The 27,454-nt window shown below is 31.4% G+C and overlaps 1 protein-coding gene across 6 annotated transcripts; it reads right to left on the bottom strand.

Moving 5' to 3' along the window:
- Window positions 1-178: 178 nt before the first annotated feature.
- Window positions 179-26,867, bottom strand: LOC143204645 (1-acylglycerol-3-phosphate O-acyltransferase Pnpla3). Of its 6 annotated transcripts, none has more exons than XM_076417344.1 (11): window positions 26,394-26,864; window positions 6,399-6,581; window positions 5,844-6,082; window positions 5,515-5,775; window positions 4,026-4,201; window positions 2,027-2,221; window positions 1,560-1,717; window positions 1,421-1,493; window positions 1,126-1,309; window positions 919-1,063; window positions 179-857 (listed from the first exon to the last, which is right to left on the bottom strand). In XM_076417344.1, exons 1-11 carry the CDS (start codon window positions 26,551-26,553, stop codon window positions 628-630), a joined length of 2,004 nt encoding a protein of 667 aa, XP_076273459.1. In that variant the 5' UTR covers window positions 26,554-26,864; the 3' UTR covers window positions 179-627. The 6 variants fall into 6 exon arrangements, with proteins under 6 accessions (XP_076273459.1, XP_076273460.1, XP_076273457.1 ...); XM_076417345.1 differs by lacking the exon at window positions 26,394-26,864 and adding an exon at window positions 23,607-23,804; XM_076417342.1 differs by lacking the exon at window positions 26,394-26,864 and adding an exon at window positions 16,164-16,479.
- Between the last annotated feature and the right edge of the window lie 587 nt (window positions 26,868-27,454).

Raw genomic sequence — 27,454 nt, 5'->3', positions numbered from 1 at the left:
AATCAATGCATAATTTATATTTAGTTGCAGTAGATTAATTTCTACTTTAGCATCTACGTCATCTCGGCTCTACGGTAGAAGTAAAAACAAATCTCTAAAATTTAATTTATTTCGTAAAAACCTACTACTATATAGAAAGTTATATATTTTTATGTATGGTATGTTAGTGAAACAAATATTTTAATATCATAAAATTTATTCCAGTAGCAACAAAAATATAAATAAGGCTACGTTAAAAAATTTACCTTAAAACATAAATAACATTATTGACTTTTTCTTACAATATAAAACTATAAATATTTTATGTAAACCCCTATTCAGATGACAAACGTTTGTCATATAAATGGGGGCTAACTGTATCACAATCAGTTCACAACTTTGTTTTTTTTATATGTATATATAAGGCAATATTTTCAAAGGTACAAGACTTGGTACTATTACTTCAAAAACAGTCAGATGCTTCTCATAAGTACCTAGGATATAGATATAAAAAAGGAATGTACATCATTTAAAAATAAACCACATACAATATTTAAATAATTTAAAATGGAATTTGTTATTCTATCTAATCTATTTTATTCCATTCAGTGAAAATTTAATTATCTCGGCAAACTATAGTTAATACCCTTAACAATTTTTATATTCAAAATCATGGGAATGAATTAGTAATTTCTCTTTGGTATTATCCTCATTCTTAAGCGTTACTCGGTCCGACTCCGGCCTGGCATCGTTGGAAGAATACCTAAGATCATCTTCAGGTTCTTCCACTTTACAGGTCCCTACCCATTCGCTCTCTGGATCTGAAAATACGTTCTTGTCGCTGTCTAAGAGATCTTCGAGCGAATATTCAGAATGCACTGCAAAAGAAACGTTGCTATGTAAAACTACGTCAAAAAAGTGTTGGTGTGAGTAACTTACAGTCGTCCTGCGCTAGTTCATCGACTTGATTATAATCAGTCCAACTATCATCGAATTCTAAATTCGTGTTCACGTCCTTCTCACAAGGCGTCTGTAGAAGAGGAGACTCGTCCTCAGTCACATCAAATATCTCGGTGACTTTAACCTGAAAACGTTATTTATAGAGCACATTTATATACACATTTATAGGGCTCCAAAAATTAGTACCTTGTTATTTTCATCTAAGTAATAGTAAGCCATGATAGCCTCGTGATGTGACGTAACCTGTAGGATATGGTCAAATGTATCGTCGTCCATTGTATCACTCTTGTTTATCGTAAAGCTGGGTTTACGCTGCAAGATTTGTCTGGTATTGAATTTTCGCTCTGGACTTTGTTCCAAAGGTAAATCGCTAAAAACAAATAATACAAGCTACAGATAACCGTAAGTCGATAGCGGCATTAAGGTTCATCGGCGACGCCTGTGCATTGACATCTTTCAGACTTAATCTAGTGCCACTTACCAATCGTCCAGGTCCAGGGTGAAATTAAGGTTGACTTTGTTTTCGACGAGATCATCAACTGGTGGTTCTTTACCTGTAACGAGATTGAATGACTCATCATGAACGAGTACACAAATTTAAAACGGCCAAATTCACTCACCACCACTGTATTCTGTTATCGCTAGTTGACAGGTTATTTTGGCGCTGATTTGCTGCCTCTTCCTATTGACTCTGGTCAAAACATTAGACATTTGATCCAGTACTACTTTACTGACATCCCATAGAGTATTTCCCACTTGTGGAGCAGTAGCCATAAATCTAGAAAAAAATATCATAATAATGCACAAACATTATGTGTTTAGTTATTTATATGTTTAGGAAAAAGTATTGGGATTATTCAAACATACTTAAGCTTGTAATTTTGTATATGTTCTAACAAATTTAATAAACAAAACAAATCTATTACTTTTTCCATGACTTATAAAAGGTGTTCTAAAAATACTGCGCAATAAAGAAAAAAATATGCTTTTATATATAGCGTATTAAAGGCACATTGAAGGTACAATCAAACCAAGCCAATGCAAGCAACTAAAATATTTCGGGGATCAGTATAAAAAAAATTATCACCTTTCATGCACACTAAGAGATGGGTCCTTAATACATGCATTACGGTTGTGGGGTAAGAGGGCTTGGCAGGGTTTGTAATCAAACGAGAATGTTTCGAATTGGTTTCCGATTGACGTGAGCAATTGGAAGCTGGTGGCGTTATGTGAAACTAATCTACGTTTTAATTGAGGAACGACAGGTTTTAAGAGATGCAACCTAAAAGGAACATACGATATGATATGATAAAATGTGTATGAGTATGTGTATAGCCTTAGCATAAGCATCTTTGCGAAGGCATACATTATATTTGGTTACGAATCGCGCCGGTTAAACAAATTTCTATTTTAATCAACCGTGGCGGTTAAAAGGTCATATTAATTATGGTGAGAATAAAAGAGAAATATGTTAAATTTATTGCCAAATCCATGTATTAAATTTTAATCCGAATATTCAACAAAACAAAAACTACAACAAAGTAATGGTATACAAATTGATACATTATTCTTATCGGTAGCTGTAATTTCATAGCCATCCAATAATATACGTATTTTCTTAAGGGTTACTCAACTTGAACCTGTCATCGATCGATCGAAACAAGTGATTGAAAAGATTTATGCCTGATGAACACGGAGAATATAGCATGATGTCCCATTTGTGGAGAATGTTGGTGATGTCTTTCTTCTATTTTGAACAGCTCATAATAAACTACTTCTAATTACTGCTCTTTTTCATTCAGTTCTTTTTTTAAATAAATAAATAACATAAATTATATACAAACCTCCTTTCTTGTTATGAATCTCAACATGTTTTGAAAAATTGTCTACAATTAGGAGGAATCCCAAACATTGAATTTTAAACTTGACTCTTTTAGCCTTATCACTGAAACCACACTCTGATAACCATTTATGGAATTTATTACTCAATTTAAATTACCAATATATTCCCGCTTTCTTGTTGAAACTTAATAGAGAGAATTATATCAACAAAAAGGACTTGCTACAAAAGCTTATTAGTAAAGGCACAGAAGCAACTTTTAAGGGCCATGGAAACAATTCGGAAAAAGGAACAATGACGCATGATTTGACAGAAAAAAATATAGCAAAAATAAAATAATGTCTATTTATTTGTACAAATAGTTACGAACAACAAATACTAACAATAAGGATCAACAGGAATTTGGTTGAACACGAATGGTGTGTATATACCAAAACCATGGTGAACTAGCTCTGACCATTAAAGATTAGAATATCATACCTCAGACTCTGTGTTCATCAGGAATCAGTAATTTTCAACCATCACTTGTTTTGGTCAATAACACACAACCTAATAACTACACAACTTTAGCTTTATGAAAGCAACAAATAGGTAAAAAAAATAGTTTGCTTATAGGAGTACTTGAAATTATTTCTAATTCAGAGAATGTAATAATGTTTATAGATCTAAAAATTTATTTTGTTCGAGATACAATATTTTCAAGACTTGGATTTATCCACAATAAAATTCTGTGTAGTGGCATTGTGTTACTAAATCAGTCAGATTAGTTATAATAATATAATATACTAAATATGAAAATATTGATTTTAACTAAATACCAATAATTTGCATGTAATTCACATGTAGACATAGTTGAAAAACTCGAATAAAACAAAAACTACCAACAAATTATACTTAGATACGCATAAATATTGAGACACTTATATTGAAAAGTAATACTGAAATAATGTAGATAAAAATGAACATTTTTTCTAAATTAATTAATTTCTATTTATCAACAAGTCTTTTGTAGATAGCTATTATTTTTGTTCACGAAAAAAAAAACAATGGTATGTCTTTGTTTTTATGTTTTTATAGGCTTCATAACTCTTAATTATGACTGGCAAATATTGTTAATCGTTATAGGGTAAAAACATCTCTAAATTAATTGAACAACCAGCAAATAAAATTATGCCAATTACTACTGCAGCTATAGTTAATAGAAGCGCAAATATTGCAAATATTCCAAATATGATGTGATACTTACTTGGTGAATGTAGCGTATATTATATCAGCGGGCAAAGTATATGGTAAGCTCAGAACTGATAATAATTTCATACCCCTATGCTTGAAGAGCCAATTGGAAACACCTTTATTAGCTGATTCTATTACTTCTTGGAAAACGTTCAATACAGTATCAGGTACATTTGACACTAAAGCTTCCTGTAATAAGAAGGTTAAAAAGGTATATATTAATCAAAAGTTTAACAAACAACGAAATTAATTTGGGAATGTCCCACGCCATCACCAAGTTTACATAACATTTTTTTAAAACAGATTCGTTTGTACAAATACATTGAACGATAATTATTATATTTATAGATTAATAAAGGAATTCCAACGTATTCCGGCTATCTGAAGAGAGACCAAAAAGTATTTTCCGAAAGCCAGACAAAACGATAGCTTTAGTTATTTTTGCTGTAGAATACATTAATCTGACGATATTGCAGCAATTAGCATGAATCAATCGTGCATAAAGACCGAGAAAATCGAGCAATTTGTTTAATTAAGCGCCTGGCAACAAATCATATCTCCAATTATCTCGAAACCTGTCGTTTCTGAAGTGGACCTTAACCGTTAGACTTATATTTTGCAATGATATCTTATTTCGCCGGCCTTTGTTAATCCAGCTTTTTTACTTGGCGCGGTATGATCTAATACACAATAATAAATTGTACGGATAATTTATATTGATATATCGAGAAACGACATAGCAGTTATACAAATTTGTTCATAATTGTAATCCTCCAGCACAGGGAATAAAGAACTCGAGATACCATCTGCTTGGTTTTTGTTCAAGCCATTGTAAACAAGAAATGGATAATATTAAAAAATTATAGATTTCAAGGGTACTTTATATTAAGATTTAGTTACTGCTCCTTTCTCATCCCACCATAATTATAATAGACTCATTATTATTTCCTCTGCTGCCCTTTGCCTTTACTATTATCATCTTTTATTAGATAAGCTTAGTACAATCTTAATTTATGAATTAATTTATTACACTTTGCTTTTAAACACTTTTCTTTTGTATTCAGATCAATTCACGATTCAATTGGTTACGTAGCAATAAGCATTGGTAGTAAATCCAAGTACTTTGTTTCGGCAGCGTTGGGTTATTAGTTCATTTAATGTCATGTTGGGAGTATTTTCCAACTAATCAACACAAGTTGTTTAATTTTCTGTCTGATTTGCTCGACTTTTTGTTGCAATTTACAATCGAGAAGGATGCCGTGGTATTTCGCTCATTATTCTTAAGTAATTGGGCATCCTTCAAGTGATATAATTAACAGTTGATTTGTGAATCTTATTGAATTCCACCTCTAGTTTTTCTATACCTTAGGTGGAGAGTTGTCTTTTGTCATGACAAGGGTATATATGATATATATTTATATAAATTTTATATTAATGATATACTCTTATAAACAGATATATTAAGATAATACAGTAACATAATATTAGAACTACATAATTACCTGTCTATGAATTTTACAATCTGTACATTGAGGGTCATAAATAAGGTTTTCTTCTAATGTATCTGACACGACGAAAGTGGACTGTACCGCTAAACATTTGGTACAATTGATCAAATTATTTTTGTGAAGAAACCTAAGTGCGTCATCGAAACCCTGCTTGCACATATTGGCTAAGGTCTCTGGCGGTGGCGGAAACAATATTCTCACCATTCTGTAGATATTGTGTTTAGATAATTCTATGCTAGTATTTGCTATATTAATCTGTAATAAATAAAAAGGAAGTTTTCGTTATATATCAGTAGTTAAAACTTACGTTTGACCATACATACATGAAATAGCTGGGAGCTGTCATCTCTCGGGCAAATATCACTCTCACCACAAAATGGACTGACTGTGATGGTGTGTTCATCCAAGGTTGGCAGGTTATCGCTGTATCCTCCGTCCATATATCGGACTCCCTTGAATTTTGGTGGGAATAAACCAGAGAACACTGGGATGAAGGCAGATGCCAAAAGGGCTTGAATCAGCTCTTCTCTAGAGTCAAATTGGGAAACAATGACATTTTTTCCTGTAAACAAAATAAAACCATTTTTAATGGTAAAAAAATCAATTTTTAATACATTATCGCTGTTTTATGAAAATTATTTCTTTAAACCATATCTTCGAAAAAAGCATGCCTGTTTGAGTAGATGTCTCGTAGATCGTGCTTTTACAGCTTTGTCATAATAATAAAAGTACTATACAGTTATGCCCTATGGATATCGACAGGATCAAATGATAATCAAAAAGAGCAATGTCTGGTGAATTCGTGATTCGGTTGAATAAGAATTATTTTAGATAAAAAATAAATTAACAATTTCATCAATTATCTAACAGTGACTTACCGTCACGCACTCTGGTGAGTGAAATGTGTAATTTTCCACTGACCCTGATATGTGCATCATCGGGCAGAAACCTCTCCAATCCTTCAAGGAGAAGCTGGTGGATATTGAACGATGGATTAAACGGACCCAGTGATTTTTTTCGAGCCTCCGTAGCCACTCGCAGAACGTCGCTCGTTGTCTCACCTGGAAAATAGATAACCGATGTTATATCTACGTAATATGGTTATATGTTCGCTAAAACCGACCGTTCAAATTCAAAAGGTTATTACGATTTCAACACAGTGCCTGTTTGATTTTATTTATTATCAATAAATCCATAGAGATATCGGTGCGCTGTAAAAGTCAGAATCTCATCTTGACCAAACAATCGAAACCGTTATCACAATACCCGCGAACGTATACGACGTTTGTTGTTCGTAAGGGGCCTTCTTTTGTTTTATGATGGGGTATTATCATACAGTTAATTAACCGACAATAGTTATTATTACAATTGCGACAATTAAACTGTTATCATCAAGATATTTTTATATGAACTGGTTATATGAACAACGTACTTGTTTGTAAATATATTAAGTGCTTGCAAATACGAGCTCAGTTTCATAGTCAGTGACTTTTTGAATGAAATATATTTTCCAATGTAGTCATTAAATCAAGACAACGAGAGTTCTTAACTTAAGCCTCGCCAAGAACAATAAAGTTCAAGCTGACCCAAAAATAAATATATAAAAACCACCACGTATTACAACCTGAAAAAAATTTTAGAACATGCTCTCGAGGAATGTTCTGATTAAGTATAATTATGAAATTTAGTCATATTCTTAGGAAGCGTTTACTTCTTATTATTTCAATTACTAATTATATAACAAAAACGTAAAAATACACCTTGATAATAAATCTTTGTCATCTAAACTTATCGCAATGAAAAATACATATATCTTATCTGCTAATATAATTATCTAAAAAATGTTCATGTTCAAGTTCAATTGTTTTGGAAAAAATTGCCATTGTATTATTCTTTATTTGTGAAGGTTTAATTTTGGCAAATATATCATATGTTAGCACTTGTGGATGCGAAAGCGTGGGTTGGGAACCAAACAGGTTATCGGTCAATGACCGAACAATTTTATTGTTACAGCCATAATAATTCGAGATGATATAAAGCATTTCGAAAAAGAAAAATTCCGCAAAGACTACCTGCAAGCCACCAGTATAACTATAGAGGAAGCCCATGGACCATTAACAATTTCTGCGATTTATTGCCCACCCAAACATAACAAGGCAGAACAATTTCAAGAATTCTTCAGTACGCTAGGTAATAGATTTATAGCAGGAGGAGATTATAATGCAAAACATTTAATGTGGGGTTCAAGAATAATAACCTCAAAAGGTAGAGAACTGCTCAAAGCCATAAGAATAGATAACTTACAACATATCTCTACTGGTGAACCAACATATTGGCCTTCAGACAGAGATAAAAAACCAGATACAATAGATTTCTGTATTACAAAAAATATTGATCCAAAAAAGTGTCAGGCAGAATCATGTTTCGACCTGTCTTCTGATCATTCACCAATAATAGTAACAATTTCTTCAAAAATAACCATCAAAGATAAACCCCCTTCTCTGTGCAATAATAGAACTAACTGGCCCTCATTTAGAGAAAACTTAGACCAAAATATCTCTCTAAACTTACCGTTACAAACTGAAATGGATATAGAAATAGCAGCAATAAATCTTACAAAAAATATACAGGAGGCAGCACATTCCGCGACTCCCAACAGTGAAACATTTCCAAGAAAAAATACACATATATCATGTACAATACAGAAAAAGATAGCAGAAAAAAGAAAGTTACGACGAAATTGGCAACAGCAAAGGACTGAAGAGAATAAAAGAAAATTTAATAGGGCCATAAAAGAGCTGAGAGATCTAATCCAAATTGAACAAAACCAAGGCATTCAAGAATACCTAGAAAACTTGACATCAACTGAGGCTACAGACTATTCGTTGTGGAAAGCAAGAAAAAAGCTTAGGAGATCCCAGCAGCATAACCCACCTATTAAAACAAGCGAAAATAATTGGGCGAGAAGCAATAAAGAGAAGGCCGACATTTTCTCAAAACACTTAAAAAATGTTTTTAAACCTTTCCAGTCTCAGCTACATAAAGATGACGAAAATAAAATTACTAGCTTTCTAGATTCGCCATTTCAAATGGATTTACCGCACGAGAAATTAACGGTCAAAAAAGTTAAACATACAATAATGAGAGAGATTAATATTAAAAAAGCTCCTGGTTATGACTTAATTACTGGCAAAATTTTAAAAGAACTATCAGAAAAGGCTATAAAACTATTAACATATATATTTAATGCTATGCTACGAATTAATTACTTCCCTAGTATCTGGAAAGTAGCTAAAATATTAATGATACTTAAACCAGGAAAAATACCAGAAGATGTGACCTCCTACCGACCTATAAGTTTATTACCAATAATCTCGAAAGTTTTCGAGAAATTATACATAAAAAAACTAAACTATATAATAGAAAAAAGAAAAATTATTCCAGAACATCAGTTTGGCTTTCGCAATAAGCATGGGACTATAGAACAAGTGCATAGACTTGTAAACCAAATAAACGCTGACCTAAATGCCAAAAGATATTGTTCGGCTGCTTTCCTAGACATATCTCAGGCTTTTGACAAAGTATGGCATACGGGCTTGCAGGTTAAACTAAAGAAACTTCTCCCTCATCCGGACTATCAGCTACTAAAATCGTATCTCACTGACAGACATTTTATTGTAAATCAAGGCGATGAACATATCGAATTAAATCCCATATATTCAGGAGTTCCGCAAGGTAGTGTACTGGGTCCAGTACTGTATCTTCTGTATACGGCTGATCTGCCCACCACAAAAATAACTACTGTGGCAACATATGCAGACGATACAGCAATCTTAGCATCCCATGAAGATCCAGTCACAGCATCAATAAACCTACAAACCCACCTGGAGCAAATACAATTATGGTTGAAGACATGGCGCATTAAAGCCAATGAATCAAAATCCACGCATATAACGTTTACCCTGCGTAGAAGAACATGTCCTCCAGTGAATATCAATCATCGTCAACTCCCCCAAGCAGAGCATGTTAAATATCTTGGTATGCATTTAGATCGACGCCTAACCTGGAAGAAGCACATACTCTCTAAACGGAAACAACTGGGACTAAAATTATATCAAATGTATTGGCTCATTGGGCACAAATCCAAGTTATCATTAGATAACAAGGTATTGCTGTATGAGTCTATACTCAAGCCCATTTGGACATATGGAATTCAACTATGGGGTACCGCTAGCAAATCTAATATATCCATCATTCAACGGTTCCAAAATAAGGTGTTGCGTGCCATTGTTGATGCTCCGTACTATATTTCAAATAAAGTGATACAACGCGATATTCCTCTAGAACCTATAACGAGTGTAATCCAACGTGTTTGTGTGAAGTACTTCGAAAGAGTGTCAGTGCATCCCAATGTACTCGCTAATCAGCTAAATATGCGACTGGATAGTGAAGTGCGTAGACTAAAACGTTTAACACCACCTAATCTGATTACTGGACATATGTAGAGTTTAGAATAAGCATTAGAATAAGACTAATTAATTAAGATAATATTTTATACAGAAGATTGCTTAATGAAGTGATTTTCTACATGCCATGTATATATAATATAAACAGAAGAAATACTTATTGCCAATAGGGCAGATTGTGGACTCACGAAGAGTAATAAAAAAAAATTATTGTAATTCACAAGATTATTTAATACAAAATACAACAAATAAACAAAATGTTTAAAACTTGTGAAACTTGGACTGTTTATAAAACTAATTTATAATCAGTTAGTTTAGCAAGAGTATTAAGATTAAGAGACTCAAATATTAATCTAAATTCGTCCACTGTAAAAAGAACAAAACATTCAGATAGGCCGAATCAATAGCTAATGCTAAACCTAAATGAGCACTGAATAATGAATGAATTTTCATGAAATTTGGTAAACAATGTGTAATTTATTCAGCAAGGCAAATTGGCAGACGAAGGTACAAGTGATACTCAAAAATAATTTAACTATAATAGTGAACTCTTCAAACGGTACATATACGGACGTATATACATACATACATATTCTAGGAACTCGATCTGGTATTTGGTGACAAGGTGATATGTTCCGTTTAAATAAAATAATTCTAAAATATATTAAGTCTTTGTTATACTGTTATACTATATTTAAAACTGCAATATTTCACACAGCGATCAAATGCTGATGGTAATAGGTGTTTAATTAGTAACCATAAATAAATAAAATGTTAGTCTCAAGATTATCGATTATTTCAACACAGGGCCTGTTTAATTTTATTTATATTATGGATAAATCCGTCGAGATATCTGGGGACCGTGAAAGTCGGAATCTCATACTCACCCTAGAATCGGAAGCGTTATCACAATTACAACAAACAGAGCGAACGTATACAACGAGGATGGTCTATTTATGGTTCGCAAAGGGTATTCTTTCGTATGCTGATTGCGCCTTATCATTCAGTTAACGAACCGACAATAGATTAATAAGTTGTTATCATCAAGATATTTTTATATATATGAACTGATTATATGATCAACATACTCTTATTTGTGATATATCATATATTCGTTACTTTTTCCATTTGCTTTGAAGAAATCTGCTACTACACACCGTGGTAGACTATAGTCATGCTACACGGTGCTTCATACTATTTGAACGCGCAAAGAAACTGATGAATCTCTTGATCTTGGGATAAGCTAATTTTACGTCTTTAACAGCCAACAGTCACTGACCATCACTTCTAAGGTAACACTGCCCCTGTCATATCTCTCTTTATTTTATGTGTACGTTTTGTAATTTTTCATACCAACAAAAAAAAATTGCCACACAATGTAGCATCACTGTCTTATATAAATCTACCTCCATTCAGCGCACCATATCTCTAAAGCAAGTTGATTTTTAACAAATCGTTGTTGATTATTTCCTATTTATAATGATTGTTATTAAATAAGAAAAAGTAACCAGTTTTCTTGTGTAACCTTTAACGATAACAATAACTCAAATAAAAAAAATCGCTACATATTGATCAACCTAGCAGGCTCTGAACAATACAAATATATTTTACGTATACTGAAAAGTCTGGAGTGCTCAATGATTACTGCTAATTTACACACATTGTCTAATGTCGTTGCCTAATGTCTATAGAGTAGAACTAACATTGGGAAAAACCAATAATATATATATGTATTCTGCAATTACTACTAAACGTTTATAACTATGTAGAGAAATATGAAATTACATTACATTTTGTACAAGTTAGTATCTGAACTCCTGCATTTGCTACTGGATTCCGTTGATTGACACAATAATAACTACAACAATTCAAAATTAACATCAACTACATATCCTATCACTAAATCTTATTTAATACAATATATATATATATATATATATATATATATATATATATATATATATATATTTGTTATTGCTTTTATTTTCATAAATATTAAGACAGAAAATCACCAATTCTATTTATTGTAAAGATAGATAAGTAAATAAAATATAAGGTCTGTAAATAGCACCACCGCCTAATAGATCTAAAAAGTAAAGATATTTAAACAAAAATGTGCCTTTAAAGTTTAAAAACAATCAAGATAAAATTCGCTAACGTAGAAGTGGCTAAACTCTTGTTTACTTTTATCTCTCTGATACTACGCGAAACTACTGGTCATAATATACGCAACTCCTATTTTTATTTTGTTAAATACGCGTTAACACGTGTGCTGTATAAATAAACAGAACTGAGGAATGTGCCTTCACTATTGGTTAAAAAAAAGAATAACACAAATACATAATACAAATATATCTAGATTAAAATTTGCTCTAGTAAAAACAACTAAAATTAACGATGAATCATCCTAATCTTAAAACTGTTGATAACCCTGTAAGATATAAATTACATCACATACTACATAGAATATTTGTAAAAGTGACTTATTCTTTATAAAAAAAAACTATTCCGGAAAAAAACGAAAATTAAATTATTCCTGCATCTATAATGCAGTGATTATTCAATTGAATCCATTTTGAGAGTCCTATTGTTACAATAACAAAGAGGTTCAGTCACTAAACAACGTGATAGGAAACTCATAGAAAAAGTAGAACACTACATGTATACTAGATACATCATTTTACAAGCTTCTCGTTTTCTTACTCTCGTCTCTACTAAACATCAGTTTTACACATTATTACACTGGAATGGCGTATGCTCTAAAGATAGCAAATATTTAGCTAATTTGTTATTATTTATACAGAATAAATATTAAAATAATTTAAAAATTTCTATTTATTATCAAAACATCACATTCAACATTTAAAAATAATCATTGCAACGATAACTACAATAAAACATATCATAAAATAAAAAAATATATGGAAGTTAACATGACAAACAGATATTAAATATTAGAAATTAAATATTAGATTAAAAAAAATCCAGAATATCAGAAAAATTTAAAATATTGAAATAGTCTGTCTCCGTGTCCTTTAGATTATAACCATACTATTGTACAGTCGCGAAATGTCGACACCCGTTAAAGCAACAAAAAAAATTGTACCATTATTGTATATAAATGTTTCTAACAATATAGACATATCATGTGCCCATCAATCGATCTAAACAAGTGGTAATTAGCACCGTGGCTGGTAAGTACCCTGAATGTAGCAAAACTTCCAATTCGAGCTGTAACATTGTTATACAAAAGGATGCCTGACCGTCTATTACTCCCTATTGCTGGTCTTTTATGTAATAATACGTCGTTCAATTTGTTTAATAAGTAATGATTTCATTCGATTTTAGCAGTTGGTAATACCCTACATCACAGCAAGACCGTATGACTATAAATTGTCGTAGAAGATACATTTTTATTGTCAGTCACAATATACCACTTAAAACTCTTTTTTGGTATCTGGTAAGCAATGAAACTGCGATGTTGAAAGGGCTTGAAATAGTATTTTTAGTCAATTATTGTGGTAGCCATTTTTCCCTATTTTGTTTGAAACCAATGAATATCTAAAATGCAATTCCATGATTAGCTTATGTATACAGGCAGCGTAACGTATATATTCTGAATAGCTTAATGCTATTAAATGGAATGCTGTATATATATATATATATATATATATATATATATATATATATATATATATATATATATATATATATATATATATATCAAATTATGAGAAATGTCAAAATCATCAAATTTAACTGTTAAGTTGTTTGAATTGATACATCGCATTTTCACCACTTATTGATTTAATAAACTTATTTATACGTGACACTTGGCCTTCAATAACGTTACTGTTATGTATTTATATTGTTCTGTTATTGAATAGAGTTTTGAGATAAGGTAATGATGCGTATGATGTATCTATTGATATATAAAAAATTATTTACTGTTATAAGTAAAAAAACAAGGACAAAAAACATTTTTTTCAACCGTAGTCAAGTCTTGTTCGCGTCACGGCTTATAATAATCCTGCTGTTTTTTCTTCCGATAAATAAACAGATATACCGAGAGTATATGTCCGAACATAATTTCTTTGTGGGGCTATCATTACAAAATGACGGGTTGTATACATCTAATTTTCACATACACTGACCTCAGATAAATCACATTTATTTTGCGCAGTGACTTGTAAATATCGATTATCGAATAATGCCATAAATAAATGCTTTACATCAATGTGCAGTTTGAACTGTTTGATAGTTTGTCAATAACCGTATGGCTTTGAGAACATAGAATTTGCTGTTTATTATTTAAACAAGAATATTTATAAAAAGTAACGTAACATAGTTGAAACATCACGAATCATCGCCTGCATTAGCTTATTTCGTAATAGACAACCTTCAAAAGATGATTTTTGTCAAACCGGTTCCAATTTATAACGCGAATCATCCGAGTTTTAGTCAGAAAATAACATTCAGAATTGGTTATATAAATAATATAGCTATTTGAATGAGAATAGCTATATTATTCATATAGCTATTGAAAATCGCTTTAAAAAACAAAAAAACATAGACATTCAAAAATAAACTGTTATATTATGTGTACGGTTATCCCAATAACAATTTAATAGAAATATATCAGAAGTATAAATATTGCGATAAATTACAAGGATAAAATAAATCTAAAAAGGGCAAACTGCTACCAAATATATTAAATTTCGAGAATAATATTTCTAAAGTTGGAAAATATGAATAGCTGTTAAAGATAAAAATTAATTTGCAAAATTATATAAAATAACATTACACATTTGTACACAACACAGTTGGAAAATACATGATGACCTGCGAACTTATTGAGCAGCCTATATTACACCAATAATATGACAGATTTGTAGAAGGTAACGGAGCTATCTGCACTGTTAAAAATATCATCGATCTATTAAAATCAATTCCAAGAAAAGGTTATAATTTAATAACAGGACAAGTGGTGCAAAATCTACCAAAAAATGGAATTATCAAACTGAGTAATTTGTACTAATATGATTTAACTTAAATCAGTATTGTTATCCAAAACGTGTTTCAATTATTTGGGAGGTTATTATAATATAAAAACCTGAAAAACAACCAAATAAAATAAAATTCTAAAGACCTATTTGACTGCTACCGGTAACCAATGCCTTGATAAACTTTTTCAAATAAAAAATATCTTAAAACATTAAATTAAATTAAAGATTTGTGATTCTCCTAGGCAACAGTGCAAAATCCGACAAAGAAAATTATCCTAGTCACGCCAGTAACCAGGCTGGGTAAGACCGGATGCCTTCTGGGATGATTTCTAAGTTGGTCACTCGCCAGTCGGTAGGCGTAATACCGAGGAGCCCATGTTAAACTGTAGGTCCAGTCCAAATAAACCGCTCTATAAACCTCCTAAAGGCGTTTATAGGTAAAAAACTGCTATGGATTTTTTTGTATAACAAATTAAGAAGAATATAATAAAGAAGCTACATTATTAAAATTAATAGATATATGTCAAATAGTAAACAAATATAACCAGGAAAAATCTATGCACCCCGAGATGATTGCATTATATCTAAAAATATTGGAAACGATCCAGTAATCTGTTTAAGTGCATTGCGAAAATGGGTTTGAACAACCTACATTTTAAAAAAGAAATTTCGAGAAAAAAAACGAAATTCTAGGTTTCATTTCCTAAATATTTTAATTAATATTCTAAACTCGAATTAATCATACACCTACAAATATTGAAACAAAACATAATGCTTATTTTATGACGTGGATTCAACAAAATTGACTTAAAGCGTTATTTTTTCTGTAAAAGTTTATAACTTACTGGTTATTAAAATATTCCCAAACAGTTTCTTAATAATTATTAACATTATTTACAACCATTTAAATTACGTAAATGATCAAAGTTGCGACTAATGATTAAGCATTTATTGGCATAACATTAAAATACAATAAACACCAAGACACTTCCGCGTATAAACGGTAACAAGCGAATTTTACCAATAGTATTAGTGGAATAGATGTCGAAATAATTGACCTTATAAAGCTGTAACAATTATAAAATCACAATATATAATAAAATTTTGATTTGGACCTGGACTGTTTGTTAATCAATCTAAAACTTAATTGATAAATAGTAAGTAACATTACCCAATGGTAAGTCCAATAGAAGACAACAGGCTGCAATGGCTCCGAAGGAGGCTCCCGATATTTTATCCAACAACAAATGGGGCGTATACTTCCGGAAACAACAGGCCACCCCGACATGGTACATGCCCAAGAAACCGCAACCAGCAAACGAGAGATTCATCGTGCTTCTCCAGAGAGACAGGATCGCGATTTATTCGTCGTGTGAATGAGCGGTACGCGTCCAGAGTGAAACAATTAGCACCCAAGCTATCTCTATAAAACACTTTCTGCGACTGTCGCGATCACCGGGAGACTGAGCCAACTTAAAACGTTCGGTGACGTCAAAATCTACGAGATCGCAACTTTTATCGCGGCCTAGTTGTCATACGCAAAACTCGATACGTAATGAAGGAGGAGGTGGAGAGGTTGGCTATGTTTAATGTTGTTTTGTTTTTTTTTTCTCATCTGTTTCAGATACGATTTTGCGAATTAATAACTATAGCAAATTTAGATTAATTGTATAATTCGTTATTCCGTCTGTATTATTATTATTATGTTGTTAAAAGAGTAATTTCGATTTTGTGGTGTTTCAACACCATAGAAACTTTTTAGGAAGCAATGAAACTGCGACGTTAAAGCGGCCGAAATGTCATTTTCAGTTAATTCGTGTAAAACCCATTTTCCCTTCTCTTGGATCTTTTCCATTACATGTAAACACCTGGAAACAATTATTATTTTATTATGCCTGAAAGTTCACACAGAGTTTAAGCTGGGTTTTCGCCAAATAAGCCTGGCAATTTATTGTCAACATGTTTTAGCCCTCCAGGTCGTTTTGTCTCATCAAAATCACCACTTTAAAAGTTTACATTAATGCTTCACATCTTCAGCAATAGATATCGCTAATCAAAATACATGTAAGCACATAATAACTATTAATATTGACAGACATATTTAATGATATAATATGACAAATATATTTAATAGTTACAATAAACCATGATTTTACGATTTGCCTTGTAGTGATAGTCTTGTAATTTATTCATGACATCTTTATCGCCGCCTCTACATTACTGTATATTTTGTCGGCAAAGATAATTTTTGAAACAAAAACTCACACTCATTATGACTTACAAGTTAAATTACAATATCTTCTGTTCCACCTGCACTTCTTGCCTATAAAATCGTATCTCACAGATGACAGTTTATTGTGAAACAGGATGACTGATGAATATACTGAACTATATCCAATATATTCGGGTGTTCCCCTGGCCGGTATCTTTGGCGCATTATTATACCTCTTGTATGAAGCTGATTTACCGATCTCAACTTACACTACAGTGGTAACATATACTAACGATACTTATATTACCGGTCTGTCTTTTTATATCACGAGGATATTAGAATATAAAATATAGATGTATAGAATATTAAAGTGCATGGGTACCTTCTGCTTAAATATGTCTTTTCTTATGGTTGACGTCAAGAAATTAAACAAACGACAATTCATTGTTAATGCTCCTACTTTTAAGTCTAATAATGTATTTTCTTCAATTTCTCGATTCAGTAATAAACTGCAAAAAACTCTCTTTGTGAAATGGCAACACGATTAAACCAGTAATTGAGTTTGACACAGTGGACCTCTTACTAATTGAAAATTTATTTTTATTTTATCGGCCACATCAAGTCGGTCGGGGGTCAACGAATTTGCCAAAAACAAAACAATGTTAATGGTTGACTTGATGGCCTAATATACCGCTTTTATTCAGTATAGAATGGGATGGGGAAAATATTTAGTTTTTTATTCCAGTCTCACGTTTTGATTGATGATCTTTTCATTCAATTAGAATTTTTGAGATTTCTGACAAACTAAAGCAAGTAATTTTCACAAGCCTTTTCTAAAGCAAGCTTTACACCATTAACAAGGTTTTGCGGACACCACGACAAATTGTAATCGGACGTGACAAGATCCGGATTATATGGTAGATGCATCAAAACTTCCCTATCAATCTCTCTTAATTTTCGCCGAGTCACTAAATATATGTGTATGTAGCTTTGCAGTGATGGGTTATAACTCCTTTCTTATTGATTAATTTTGGCGTTTTTTAATAGTCAATTGTACTAATCATTAACAGTAAACAATACAGAATCAAATTAAAGGTTTGGTTTGGTTTGGTCAGGTCAGGATCAAGCAGCTAATAATGGACAATTCCGTTCTAATTCCACAAATTACTCTTTGGTGTCACTGTTTAGTTTGCAACTGTTTATAAAGCTTTTCCAGGCTTCGACCATGTCACTGATTACAACAGATTATGGGTCCAGGTATAGTGACAAGATAAAAAATAAGTGGAGAACATTAAAAAACATTGGGTTATCCAGTGAAAATGAGATGTTACTACTCAGAGCAGCTTTATATATATATATATATATATATATATATATATATATATATATATATATATATATTGGAAAAAGGATTCATTGAACTCATAAATAATCAATTTAATTTTAAAAAAGATATCTAGGTCTAATCGAGGAGGGAAACATATGTATAATTTTTTTAGAATTATGTGAATGAAATAAACATTCAGTATATAGTGTGTGTGATTTGTGGCGAAATCGATCTTTTGGATGGAAGGCGCATTATGTAACCAAAAAAATGCATGGATGAAAAATAGGAGACTATTAAGAAAAAATATTTTTAATAAACCTTTATTAGAATTAAATAACATTAAATGTATAGAAAATATTAAAGAACTAAAGTTTCTGATAACGATGCTTTATCTTCTAAGTAAAACAACATTTTAATCTCTAAAAAAACTACTTAGGTGACTCAGTGCAATCATGTTGGTGTCGTCCAAAATAATACGTTCCATCTTTGTGTCTTTATCAAGGTCTTGCAAAAACAAATCACCCAAATAACAACAAAACCATAATAAAACAATAGCAGATCAGAGTTTAATATTTATCAACACAATGACATTTTCATACTTAAATCGTTTGTTGTTATTTGATTGTAATTGCGAATGTTGTATTTATTTGTAACATGGTGGTTAAATATTTCTCTGGCCTTTTATTCGATTTAAACATGGTTCTGCAATGATAAGTGCAAGCAGTTATTAAACAGGCATCATGAAAATGTTTGTACGTCACGCTGAACGTTGTCATGATGTAAAATTACCTTGTTATCTACGAAGTATCTAAAAAGGACGTATATATCTAGTGGACTTATTAAAATAAGTAATTGTAAAAAGTAGTGATTAGAGAAAATATATATTTTTTAATAATAGATGGTGCTAGACTCTCCTACGTAACTTGTAACATAAATTAATAACTTATTCAAGAATTTATGGCAATGGCCAACAATGGCCTGGACGACCAAAATAGTTCAAAAACAATGAATTACTTACTGGATGAAAACCATGCTCAAATTTTCAAAGAACATAGCTCCAGACGTTTAAAAAATGGCTACCTGGTACTGCCGTACTCAGTATACCCATCAGACAGTAATTACCACTTATTCAGACCGATGCAACCTGACAATAAAACCAAATTAACATAGTTCTTTCGTCACGGTGTCGCCATGTTGTCAAAAATATAGAAAAAAGTTGTAGCAGATGATGGAAGATGATGGACTAATACATACTGTATCAATTTTTCTCAATAAATGCCTTTTTAAAGCTTGCTCTAGAAAATTGAGTCAACAAATAACAAACAAACTATCTTTCATTTTTGATTAATTTTAGTGGGATTTGAGGATTTTGTAAATACAAATATCTACCGAATCCTGGTTTTGGTTGAGTAAGTGCTACAATTCAAGTGCTGGTCATTGTTGACGTAAGAATAAAGTGGTATTGGTGAATAATATACGAGGTTTTAATGATAAATATTTGAAAGGCTAAACGGAGGCAGCATATGAATAAATAATGACTCGTTTAAATCAAAAAAAAATATTTGCAAGTGATCTGTAATCGCCAATGACATGAAATTGGACAATTTTCTACATTGAATGTATGTTTGTATGTAGAGAGAGAGAGAGAGAGAGAGCGAGAGAGAGAGAGAGAGAGAGAGAAACTCAACCAAAACATTAATATGTTGAAAGATATTGTATATTTTATATATAAAAACATGATTTAGGCTTGAAAATGTATCATTCAAACCTTGCAAGATGGTTTCTCGGTTTGTCAACATCAAGGAGTAAAGCGAAAAATTATGATATTAATATAACCTCGTATAAATAATTGAAATAAATCAAAGTTCATCTAGTACAAAGTCTATTGCTATTACAGCTATTAATAATTATTGAATAGCATGCTATATATCAAATATTACGATAAAAATTAAAGGCTTAGAAGGTAAATTAAGTACAATTAAGTTATTATAAAATTATATATCACTTGTAGAAATTGTAGTTAATTGTAGAAAAATACGAAATATAACTACGAAAATATAGAACGTAATTATCATGTTGTTATGTGAACATTTCCTTTGAATATTACAATTTTTAAAGGATGTATATAATAATTAATCGTGACTAATAGAAACTAGTGTACCAAATCAACAAATAAGCAATTCCAAACAAAGGCGAGCTATAAAAATTATTAATATATAATAAGTTAATTATTTCAATATATTATTCAAGGTATAAAAAACATTGAATACTAATTTAAAAATGGTATTTTTATTAATTTAAAAATGAAAAATATGTCAAATTAAAAGAAAAATGTGCCGCGCTGGGTAGAGTGGTAAAAAGTGTATTTAGAAAGAACGGGGAAGAATCAAATGGGGTTGAAAATCCTAAGTAAAACTGAATTGTTATATATTGTGATCCAAAAATACAATTCAAACACATCATGGACCAAAGTAATAACAAAGAAACCTATTTTGGTAAGACCAATTGCTAGGTATGGCTCGTTCGATTCTTCAGCACCGATATAGTTTAACCGATCAGGGTATTCATCATCTTTCACAGGTTTTTTCTTATTTTGACGAGAAATTACTATACATAACCCATTTAACATATATTTTGGACTTATACTACTGACACCAAAATAGAACAATTGATACACACCACAATTATTTCTTTCTGAAACATATATAGTAATATCATCTAGAGATATAAATCGAGGTATTCAGACGTTCCACCAACCCAGGTGGCCAAATGCGGAATTTAAAGGTATCTATCATTGTTGAAAATAAGTTTAAAAACTTGGAACAAAGGTCAGAAGAGACGAGAAATACATGTAAATAGTGAAGTAAAGGCAGCATTCAAAAATAATAGCATTATTTGATTGCTCAAAATGCTAAAATAACAACTGTACCAATCGTAAATTGACTGGAATATAGTGACCATTGTACAAAATAACACTAATTTAAGTAATTACCCGGCCTAATCAATACCGAATTATTGAAATTAATACTAATATCTTACATATATTCAAGCCCAATGCAATCCAAGCTGCTATAAAGGAGCCAGCTGAAGCACCACAAACACTGCTCATCAGATGAGGTGCAAATTGTTGGAAACAAGTAGCAACACCAACGTAATATGCGCCCAAGAAGCCGCAACCAGCAAAAGACACACTCATTGTGGATATTCACAAAATATACACATTACTGGGCTGCTAATTGCCTTCGCGGCATTATTATTATGATCAAAATTTCAAAAAAAAAACTTATTTTAATATATTCGTTTTTTTTAATTAGCGACTAAAAATACTCAACGATTAATAAGTGACATAAATTATCTGCGGCAACTGCTCGGGTAGTTACTGAAAATGCCAGCCTCTATTCTATTTATAATATGGAAACTAAATTTTTAAAAACTTATTGTTAAAAAAGAATGATAGAAATGTGAACTTTAAACCAGGCGATAATATGTAAAAAAATATCGACATAAAATAAACTGTGGCCCTGCTAGCGACTTGCCAAAATTACAAGATCAGTCCATCCAACGAGCTGAAGAACGAGCTATATCGGTGCTGAAGAATCGAACGAGCCATACCTAGCAATTGGTCTTACCAAAATAGGTTTCTTTGTTATTACTTTGGTCCATGATGTGTTTGAATTGTATTTTTGGATCACAATATATAACAATTCAGTTTTACTTAGGATTTTCATTTAATTGAATGAATTAAACTGTAAATAAACATACCCATAGCAATTTTACAAACTAAAATAATATTAGTCAACATAGATTATAACCAACCTCGTTAGAACAATATAACAAAATACATTGGCTACATGGTAAAGATTTAAATTCATGAGTGTATATAAAATATTATAGTACATATAAATAGACTAGAATGAACAAGATGTAGTATTTCTGAAACTATGGATTAGATTTATTAATAACAATTAGAATTGTAATTGTAAACTGATTGTTGTATTTAATAAAAGTAATTTTATATGAAATTTCTAAATGAAATAACCAAAAACAATAGGCAATACATTTCTATTGACCTGGCCTATTGAAAATAAGAAATGAACAGCAATTGCACCATCAATTGAAGTAACCCAACACCTTCACCATATGTTTATACATCTCTATGGTTATAGTATAGCAACATAGTGATATGTCAAACAAAATGATTAGTTTATTCTACGTATATTTACAAACATGTTTGGTGCCGAATTTAAACTTAATACTATAGATGCAACGTAGATTAAATAAATATACTCATATTAAACATCAATAACAATTTCTTTTGATACGCACATACACACAATTTAAAAGCATGGCGGCTAGAAACTATATCGCTGGTTACTGAAATTACTATGATCCCTAAAGTTGGTCGATTTATATACAAATAAGCCCAAGTTGATAAAAAGCATTAAAAAAGTAAATTCTTAAAACAATAAACTTGCGAAATAATGGTCCGGTCCATTAAACATACATTAATTTTAATATAATCATAAACAATTGTTGATTTTAAGACATTTACTGTTGTCAAAAAGAGTCACAGGCCGGTGACGTCATATTTAATGCTTTTAATAAATTCAACTGTAAAATTCATTCATTTTTGTGTTTAGTGTTACTATTTTATTTACGGGTTATTTAGTGTATATAGAGATGATAAGCTGTAGTGTATTACGAACTGCTAAAACCGAATGTAACTGTTACCTCTGTCAACGTCAATTGAACAAATTGTAACAGATACAAAATAATAGTCTTGTATGACAACATCCGGACATGCATTATGAGAGTTGTGAAGGATGCACTATGGCAGTTCGAATACCAAACATAGCGGCTCCTGACTACCACTCAAGAAGTGTGAAAATGCATCAATAATCGGACAACTGTCAAACCAACATCGTTTTTTTCAACACGGTATCTCTATTTTGCAAGATAGATGTAGAAAACCATGAGAATATTTCTATTAATACATATTATACGAATTTTTCTCAATAAATACATTTTAACAAGAAAAAATTATCACGCTTTTCAGCCAATTTAATGAGTTATACTTAGTGGCAAGTCCAGCAGTGTCCAGCAGCCTACAATAGCACCAGCGGATGCTCCTGATATATCCTGGACCAGATGGGGAGCAAACATTCGAAAACAACAGCTCACGCCCATATGGTAAACTCCCAGAAATCCGCAGCCGGAAAACGACAAATTCATGACTATGATAAATACAACAAGCACTATTCACTTTCAATTTGATACTGAAAATGCATGCGTTGGCTCAATTACTAATTATACTATTTTTGTGCGTCCGATAAATTACGACACAATAGCAAAAACGCGGTCTATTATGCGGAATAGTTATAACAAAGGTCATCGTTTTGTTACTGTACGAATATTTCGTTAAATTTGTCCTTCATTTCTTAGAAATTCGGAGATTAAGCAAAATCAAACAATATTATTTTCTACATCATATTAAAAGCCGCACAAATAAGAAAAAAGAAATACAAACAAGTCTCCGAAGTTCGAAAAAAGAAGCCATATTTAAAATTTCGCGATTTGCAAGGACTTCTTATTTATATGTAGAGCAGTATCCCGGGACCTATCGTTTATCTGCCCTATTCCTTTTACTGCTCCATAGCAGTAATAACATTGTGATCGGGATATTTGCGGATAATACAGCATTATTAGCATTGTACCAAGAAGCATCTATAAAAGTAATGTGGAAGCCAGAGATAGAATAATAGACTGGACCATATGGGGCGGATACTGGACTTAAATGGCACTACGTACCACATGAGAATAGTGCCAAATATATAGGTATTATTTAATTATGCCTTATCAAATTGGAATATAAAAAGCATGTTGAAATGAAATTAGCCTAGCTAAAAACACAATATAAACAGCTATAGTGGCTTCTTAGAAGGAAAACTAAAATATCGATCCATAATAAGATTACGATTTACACTCAAGTGCTAAAACCAATTTGGCTATATGGTATACAACTGTGGGATTTCACCCAGGTCAACAATATAAGGATCTACAAATATTTCAGAACAAAAAACGCAATGAAGACTTGCATCGATACCTAGAAATCTCTTCAGTTAAAGAAGAAATCCAAAGCTCCCCGAGAAACATGAAGCTAGGCTGCAGTTCCACGAAAAACCAGAGGCTAGGCAGCAACTAGATAACACATTGTATACAGACTGAAGAGAACCAAACTCTAGCACGAAAAACTAGCGGTTAACTAAGTTTTATTAATAAATTCAAGAAAGTATAGAATTATATTTTTTCACAATAACATATTGTTTTAGAATATGCAAATTTTCGACTCCAAAGACAATATATATTCATAAAATACTAAATCAGGACCACAAAATATTAAAGCTGAGTTAAGGCTGACTGTTAACAAAAAACTTGTAACCTTTTGGACCAAATGAATACAAACATTCATGAAAAAAAGATCGGACTTATGACTTAAATGTCACATTAAATACTATGTTATTCAAAACAATTACTAGTTGTTAAATGTAGTCATACCAACAATTAACTGACAAATGAACCAAACACGCGGCGTGAATATCGGTTTTAAAAATTTAACGTATTTTTTTTATTCTTTACAACTATGACCTATGTATTGGATATTATCAATGTTTACACTTATATTTCAAAACCATATGATTAACCTAAAAAGACTGTTTACAGACGGAATGATTATTTAATATACAGAAGAAATTATATATTTATTAGCTAGCATCAATAATGAGAAAAAGACGCTAGTCCAGTAAAAAATATTTCCAATTCAATGATAACTATGTATGTTTGATAACTTTGTTTCTACCCCATTTATTACTATTACTGTGATATATAACAAGAAAATTCTAATACTGACCTCTTTAATAATTTTATTCATAAAAACAATAACGACGCTAATGTAATCAACTCTAAATTATATGAAGAAAACACCTAAGAGTAACCTAAAAATCTCTAATAAATTTAATAATTGGAGTGATAGTAAATGTTATGACAAAATTGTAGGAGCGTAAAAATTGAAAACTGTCAATGAAAGATATATGAGCCATACATTGACCCATGTGATTGTCTTTGTCTAACATTTTGGCGAATACGCACTACATTTCTGAAAAAAAGGTCAAACTGATAGCGATGTTTTCTTTGATTTCGCAAAGCAATATTATTTTAGTTACTGTATAAAGTCATTAGTTCAAGTCAATCACAATTGTTGAACAAAGGTTTTGAAGATTAAAATCGTGGATTAATTTTTCTAATTATTATATATTATTATTTCTAAGCCAACGTATATATTACATTCTATGTAATTTTAATGATTATCCTTTATGAAGCCAATGTTAGATAGCATACGAAATTTAATAATAAAATTTAACAAATAAAAATGTTACCAACTTATTTTGTCTTTCAACCCAATTAATGACCACTGTTTTAAGCATTTTACCAACCAACATTACAAAATAATTTAAAATCGACTCATAGCATAATGTTCTAATAAAAACAAGGTTATTGTTAGCGAAAAATAATTAAATAATCCTCCATTTAAATATGAAATTTTATACCAACGAACCCGAAAACAATAACAGAATTCCGATTGTTTGCAACGGTTGACCTGCGAACGTTTAAAGAATTCATCATTGCGAGGCCTTTAATTCGGAATAAATTGTCTTGACATAGAATTCAAACAAAAACGATATGTTGCAAATAAACAATTGAAAACAAGTCAGGCGTTAAACATTCGACAACCTTTCAACGATTCGCAAATTATTCGACAATGAGTTAAATGGGGAATTAAGGTTTACGATTATTTAATAACTTACCCAAAGGCAAATCCAGCAATAAACAACAGGCAGCCATGGCACCAGCTGACGCTCCTGATATTTTGTTTAACAACAAATGCGGTGCATATTTGCGGAAACAACAAGCCACTCCAACGTGATAGATACCCAAAAAACCACATCCTGCGAATGACAGATTCATCTTAAACCCGATTTATTTCCGATATTACAGATATAAAACAAAAAAAAATTAAAATGTATTAATATATTAAACTCAACGTGCTAGGTTATATTATTTGTCGTTAAACAACACCTCCCAACAGCCCGCTATTCGAAAACTGAAATCTTGGCGAATTCAAACTATGACGCAGACCGAAACAGATGTTTCACTATAGGCGGCGTTGCCAAACTGATCAATATTATTTTAGTTTTACCGTGATTATTGCACGCTATTTAACCAACCAGTAGGACAAAGAGGGAAATCTGGCAACGCGGCTAATTCTTTTAACCTTCTGCGTCTCACTGAATAACCCAGAAATAATTATAGACGAATGGTTTCCCCCACGAAACTCTGGCGCCTGAACCGTTCTACCAGGCGATTGGCCTGTTTCGGTGGTGTGGTTTCTCGAATTGTCCTATCTCTATTTTCAGCGAAACTTCGAAAAATGACAGGTATACTGTTCAAGATACCTTTCAAAAATAATTTACTTTCGTTTGTTGACCTCATGCGTGAAAAATATATGTTTAATAATTGTGAATAGTCGGATGTAAGTTAGAACCTTTAGGTAATTTTTTTCGGTTTTTTTTGGGATAAAATCTGCAAACCTTACGTACAAAGAGAAAAATGGATGAAAAATATGTCACTGTATGTAAATAGATGATATAATTAAATTGTCGTTTTGTTTTATATGTTTGCGCAAATATCTTTATATAATATATTTATCATGTTATTAATTTTAATTGGATTTTTTTGGTAGATATTTCTGTAAACGTGGAAAAATACTCTTTGTTTTATCGCATATATTACAGAATGTGCTTATTTTATACTATAATCATTCAAATTTATTTAAAAGAAAAAATTCTATATATAAGCATGACCAATT

Source organism: Rhynchophorus ferrugineus, unplaced genomic scaffold (assembly GCF_030347505.1).
Source record: "Rhynchophorus ferrugineus isolate W39M unplaced genomic scaffold, kcgeb_rfMv2 rfM11, whole genome shotgun sequence".
Classification (NCBI taxonomy): Eukaryota; Metazoa; Arthropoda; class Insecta; order Coleoptera; family Curculionidae; genus Rhynchophorus; species Rhynchophorus ferrugineus.
Note: the sequence above shows the minus strand (reverse complement) of the source record. Positions and strands in the feature narration are given on the sequence as shown.